At 34.6% G+C, this 6,245-nt stretch overlaps 1 protein-coding gene across 1 annotated transcript; it reads left to right on the forward strand.

Moving 5' to 3' along the window:
• The first annotated feature begins 249 nt into the window (after positions 1–249).
• LOC120116392 (putative axial regulator YABBY 2) lies at positions 250–3,990 on the forward strand. Its single transcript, XM_039136899.1, has 6 exons — positions 250–372; positions 1,658–1,777; positions 1,934–2,045; positions 2,606–2,654; positions 2,753–2,828; positions 3,644–3,990. The coding sequence occupies exons 1-6, from the start codon at positions 301–303 to the stop codon at positions 3,701–3,703; spliced, it is 489 nt and encodes a 162-aa protein (XP_038992830.1). The 5' UTR covers positions 250–300; the 3' UTR covers positions 3,704–3,990.
• The last annotated feature ends 2,255 nt before the right edge of the window (positions 3,991–6,245 follow it).

The raw sequence follows: 6,245 nt of genomic DNA on the forward strand, positions 1-6,245 counted from the left end.
TCATCCTTCCTACCCCGTATTTACTGCACTACTCTCTCCCCCCATTACACTAGACTTGTCATATCATGTTTTTGTACACTTTTGAAAATCTGTCTTACAATTAATTCACATAAAAATACAACCAAAATCCAATAATTTCCTTGTTCTTTATCGTCCCACTGTCTTCCCTTTGTTATTACTATTCACCTTTTTATTCTCTTCATCACCTCTTCAACCTTGATCCATTTTATGCTTCTTTCCTTTGTTCTAAGGGAATACTTTAGATTTATGGGAGAAAAGTATTTAAGAAACTAAAAAGAGATGTCAATGGACTTGATATCATCTGAACGTGTTTGGTATGTTCAGTGCAACGTCTGCAACACCATTTTAGCGGTACAGAACTGAATTCAATTACTATACATATTTATCTATCAATTTATGCATTCTTCTTCTTCATGTCTGCCTTTTTTTTGTTAAAAGAAGTTGAATTTGCCCTGGCTGGCTGGCTTATTTCAGTGTTTACCCTTTTTGTTACCCGAAATCGTTTTGGTTCTTTTCTCGAAGATTAAAGTGGGAGAGTTCTCTTTGATTAATTTGGAAAATGCCCTTTTCCTGTAAAAAGAGGGGGGGAAATCCACTTTACCTATCATGGTTCAGGCCAGGATTGATGGGATCGTGAGATTTTTCATGATTTAACTCGGAATTCATATTTTATGAGAAATTTTAGTCTGGTTTTGGCTCAAAGTGTCCAACACATGATCCAGAATTCCCAACTAAAACAAGCACAAGGTGTTGACATATTGGTTGGTGCACAATGAAAGCATCATGGAAGGCCAAAGGCAATTTTAGTGACTGGGAGGAGTAGTAAGTACCCTTTTAAAGCTTGGTCTCGCATGAACAGGCAAATGAAAGGTTGGCCAAATGATTTTAATACACCCTTTGAAAGAGAAACCAAAACACCCAAAGACTTTTTTGTGGTGATAAAAATTCTTTTCCAAGAGAGCTACAGGTAGTAGGTTTGGCTTAGGGTTCTTCCAGGTCAGTTCCAAGTCAGAAGATAGAAGAGTTTCTTTATCTTTATTCAAGATCCTAAGCAGTGCACAAATTAAGTAATCAGTAAATCAATCACCACTCGTGAATTTTATCTTTATCTTTATTCAATGACATGCTTAACCTTTATGGTTTCCGTTCCGGTCACGTTCTTTTCATCTCTCTCTCTCTCTCTTTCTCCCACTCTGGGCTTTTATATATATATATTTATAACAGTGTCCGGCTGAAAAAAGTCATGGGCACCGAATGGAAAGCAGATATCGACAGAATTCCAAAAGTGACCCTTACAGAAACTTGAAAGGATTACTTCATGAATGATGTTTCCTCTTATGCTTCAGACATTATGAAATTGTGTTTGGTATTGGTGGATATGGCAGATTCAGGGACTTTGAAAGGAAAATGTATGGGATCTATTCTAAACAGATATGAGGGTTGGGAGGGCTTTGATTTCTCAATTAGGGTCTGTATTTGTTCTAGCAGATTCAACTCTTTGTATGACCAAAAATATAAAGATTGGGTTGGCTGATGTGTTTAACAAAGCTCAAAAGCTTCAAACATTTTTGCTTGTGATCAGTTATGTCTGTAGTAGTAACCATTAACATTTCCGAAGTGGTAACCTTTTATGTAGGTTAGTATTCCATGCGACAGTGGGTTCAATCTGGTGACTGTTAGATGTGGGCGTTGTGCCAATCTGCTGTCTGCAAATATGGGAAACTCTCTTCAAACAGTTCCCATTCAAGATGCTCAGGTATTTTCAGGTCCTTTTGGCAGCCCCTCCTTTTCTGTGACTTTCTTGTGACTTTCTGAAACACTAAATTCAAAAAAGAAAAAATAATAATAGTCTAGTACAAAAAATGGGATTTTGTTTGGGTAATTGACTTGTTTGTTTTTAGAGGACTTGCAGAAACAGCAGGTAGCCAGTGATGAAGATCATTCAAATAAGGAATGTGGGTCGTCTTCCAAATGCAACAAGTTTTCTGCAGAGCATGAACCAACTAGAATGCCCCCTATTCACCGTTAGTTTCTCTGTCAATCTCATATGATATACATGCTTATGTATCATTCAAATGCATTGAGATAGGTGCCCTTATGTAAATGCTACATGCATAGCCGATACCAAAGGATGTTAATTGCCTGAACCAACGACCAAGGTTTTTTTTAACAACCGGTATCGGTTCTATTGATGAAGGGTCACTCGAAGAACCTTTCACCTATCAGAAACACCTTAGGCAACTCATTTGATCTCTCCTCTCAAATCCTAGCCCCTTCCAAGATGGTGACCTTACACACAAATTCATACCAACGCTATTTGCCTTTCTGGGTTGCTTTGCATGTTGATAGACCATCATTATTGAGTACATCCCCAGGCTGGTGTCCTATACCTATATATACCTGACTATTTTTGTGAAGATTTCACCAGACAAAATAAAAGTCGATTGCCTATAGCTAGAAAAATTCCCACCCATTTCGATTGTATGGTCTAACATATGCCTGCACCATAAAATTATATGCATTTAACAAATGTTTTGTTTGATTGAAGTAGATGTTTAATTAAACTACATGATATAAAATGCAGCACCTGAGAAGAGGCAACGTGTTCCTTCTGCATATAACAGGTTCATTAAGTAAGCTTAACTCAATTCTCATGGTTAACTACTTTGATGATGGATCATAGCCCGTATCTCTCATTCACTTTCCTCTTCTGGGTTCTTACTATTTATAGGGAGGAAATCCAAAGGATCAAGGTTAGTAATCCAGACATCAGCCACAGGGAAGCTTTCAGTACAGCAGCAAAAAATGTAAGCTTTTATATATATATATACATATACATACAGGTTCTGCAAATAGTCACTGCTGCTTTTATCAGTAATCCAATTTTGTTTGATTGAAGATTGATTACAAGTAGATAGATCACTACTGCTTTTATAATGATTTGTCAAAATGATGCATTGGACCTTTTTCAAGCTAGTTTAACTCAGGGCTAGAAAGGCCTAAGAAATAGGCATGGTTTTCATGCATCTTATCCTAATTAATTTGGTTATGGTAGTTCAATCATTAGCTATCTATAGATATTAGGTTATATGTAAAAAGAAAACCCCAAATATCATATGCTTCATTAGGTCAAGTGATAAGTAACGCAATAGTGCTCAAGAAAGATTTTAGGTTCAAATTATTTTTAGATGAAAAAAGAATGCTGTGTTAGAAGATAATGATAAAATGATCGTACAATAAAATAGACATCAAGATTTTTCATGGAAAACATTTTCGAAAAAACTATAAACAAAAAAGAAGAATTTTCATTAATATCAAAAATAGAAGAATATAAGAAAATTCGACTTGTCAACTAACCCTAACCTCTTGTATCTATAAATAGAGATAATTAATTGATTCTTATTTAATAGAAATATGCTGAAACTATATTTTCTACTTTTTAATAAACCCTAATTCCCATGAACGACTTGTCAACTAATCCTAATCCCTTAACATAAAATCTCCGTCTGTCCTTAGTTACCCTTAGTTACGTAAGAAAGTTTTGAATAACCACATAGTTGCAGCGATTCTTTCCCCAACTAATTATGATAGAGTGTAATTAACAGTGCTAGTGTTTTTGCAGTGGGCACATTTTCCTCACATTCACTTTGGTCTAAAGCCGGATGGGGCAAGCAAAACTTGACCAGGGATTTGCAGATCAGGGTCCTCAAAAGTCTAATGGGTACCACTGAAACACAATGCCAAATCTCATCACCATCATCATATATATCATATGTATAATTACTAAATGTGTGCTGATTTTCACATTCTATCCATTACATGCAGTTTCTTTCTACCCTACTGAATGCATTTATATATGTTTAATTAAGATCATATTTTCATTTAAACAAACAATCTCATGGAATAATTATATTATTTGTGTAATCTCTTTTAGTATCAATAATGGTAAAGTCTCAACCTTTTATCCCTGTGCTCTTTTATCTGTTTCTCTTCACTGTATCTACCCTGCAATTTAGGACCACTTAACCAATATTTGACATTTCATTGATTTGCACAAAGGACAATGAGCTTCTCCCACCTACATTTCAAGTGCATGCATGCTTCTGACTCAAGGATGTACTGGGAAGGTGATTCGGAGTAGTCGTTCTCCTGAAAATTTCAAATTATTCCAGTTATGTATTTTTTATTAATAATTTGTTTTTTTCCTTTAATTTATAATTTCACTTCTCTTAACACAAATCTTGCATCTGTTTCTCTAATTTGACTCATTGTTCTTTGTTAAAATATAACACTAGCAAATATTGCAATAGCAAAAATAATTGCAGTTCATTAGTAATTGGTTGTTTTCTTTTTTGGTTTTCACCAAATTTGATGGCACAGAAATCATGCAGCAGTGTTTTATCGCAACACATGCATTAAAAACACCACCTTGGGATTCTCAAACACAAATTTCTACACTTCTTTTAGGTTTGGCCTGCAAAACCCTACAATTATTCTTAAATGGACTAATGTATTGAATTTTGTTCTAATAGATCACGTGAGATTTAATCTAATCATGAGACTATAGCGATATGGAGATTATGAAACTTAAGTTGAATTCGGGGAACAGATATCTTCGGAGATATAACATATATGCTTGTGTCAGTCTGAGGTAATGAAAACCCTAGTATCAACCAATGAAAAACCAAGGTGAATGAAGCACGACCATTGTCCATTGTTGAAGAAATTGGGGGTCTCTTTTGCATGGTGCAATCCCCGATGGAGCACACAGTAGTACACTTGATGCCCACTCAAGCCACCATAAAGTGGGGCCATGAATTCACCACCAAAGTATCAAATTCGTGAATTTTTTAATTAACCGGAGAAAGTACTGGTGGTAATGTGGGGTTTGTCTGTTGGGAAAGAAGCTAACAGTAGAGAATATGTGATGTCAAATCATGAAGTTTGGATTTTGGATGTATATAAATGGTGGGTTTATTGAAACCAATGTTTTTAAAATCGGATCGGACTTTGATCTGGTGAAGGTACTGGTTCACTGATTCAACCGGGTTCAATCGCGGTTCAACCGGATTTTATTTAAAATAATATATATTTTTTTTAATTTTACATAATATTCAAAGCAATATTAATATATATATATATATAACATTTTTTTTAAGTTTACAATATTAAAAGGTATAAAAATATCACAAGTCATAACATATATAAGTTTAAAAAACATAAAATCAAGTGAAACAAAATGATTCAAATCAATTACAACATAATATTTAAGGTAAAATATATTAAATAATAAATATAATTATATAACTATAATAAAAAAATTGGGGCTGAAAAAATCATAACAAACGATGTCGTTTGGTTTAATTTTTTTTTAAAACAATCCCACATGACTAAGAAACATAGAAGAGCATCCCAAAAGTCTAAAGAGTAAAAATATGATATGTGAACAAAACAATCCCACATGACTAAGAAACATAGAAGAGTATCTCAACTTACTTCTATAAATACTAGAGGTAATTTGACATTCAAAATCATGGATCATTTTGGTGAGTACATAGTGAATTATTCTTTCGCTTCAATTGAGCTCGAATTTCATGCTTTAATCGAGCTTCTAATTTTTTTTTGAATTTGAGCATTTTCGAGTTCAAGTTTCAATATTATATTTCGAGTTCGAGTTGAACTTGATATTTTTTAGCTCGTGAGTTTTTTAGTCGAGTTGAGCTTACTTTTAAAGTTTTCGAGTTCGAGTCGAGCTCAGCAGTACTCGGGTTCGACTCGGCTCGTTTAACAAATGACTTTGTTTGGTTTAATTTTTTTTAAAGAAAAAAAGAGAACCGGCGGTTCACACTGGTTTTCAGTCGGTTCACCCCGGTTTTGCCGGTTCTACCGGTTCTGTGCTCATCTAATTTTGGGAGTTAACCGGACCGGACAAGCCACCGGTTCACAGTTGAACCGGCCGGTCCGATCCGATTTTGATAATACTGATTGAAACTCTTTTTTGAAAATGACACTACTAAATGTACCAAGTTAACTCATCTGTTCAACACCCAACTCATCATTTTAGATGATGGACAGGGGAGTTAGGTGTGGGCCTCCACTTGTTTTCTTGTCATATTCTTAACACTTCTCTATCTCATGTTTTGTAATCTCAACATTCGCCCCCACCCAACATTAATTCAAATTTAAATTCAATTTAAAAGTTTAAATTGATTATAATAAATAAA

The sequence above is a fragment of the Hibiscus syriacus genome, unplaced genomic scaffold (genome assembly GCF_006381635.1).
Source record: "Hibiscus syriacus cultivar Baekdansim isolate YM2019G1 unplaced genomic scaffold, ASM638163v2 tig00110294_pilon, whole genome shotgun sequence".
NCBI lineage: Eukaryota > Viridiplantae > Streptophyta > Magnoliopsida > Malvales > Malvaceae > Hibiscus > Hibiscus syriacus.

Coding starts and splice junctions, on each gene's coding strand:
- LOC120116392 (XM_039136899.1), top strand. CDS start 301: ATGTCAATGGACTTGATATCATCTGAACGTGTTTGGTATGTTCAGTGC. Junction 373..1,657: donor TCTGCAACACCATTTTAGCG/GTACAGAACTGA, acceptor CCTTTTATGTAG/GTTAGTATTCCATGCGACAG. Junction 2,655..2,752: donor GCATATAACAGGTTCATTAA/GTAAGCTTAACT, acceptor TACTATTTATAG/GGAGGAAATCCAAAGGATCA.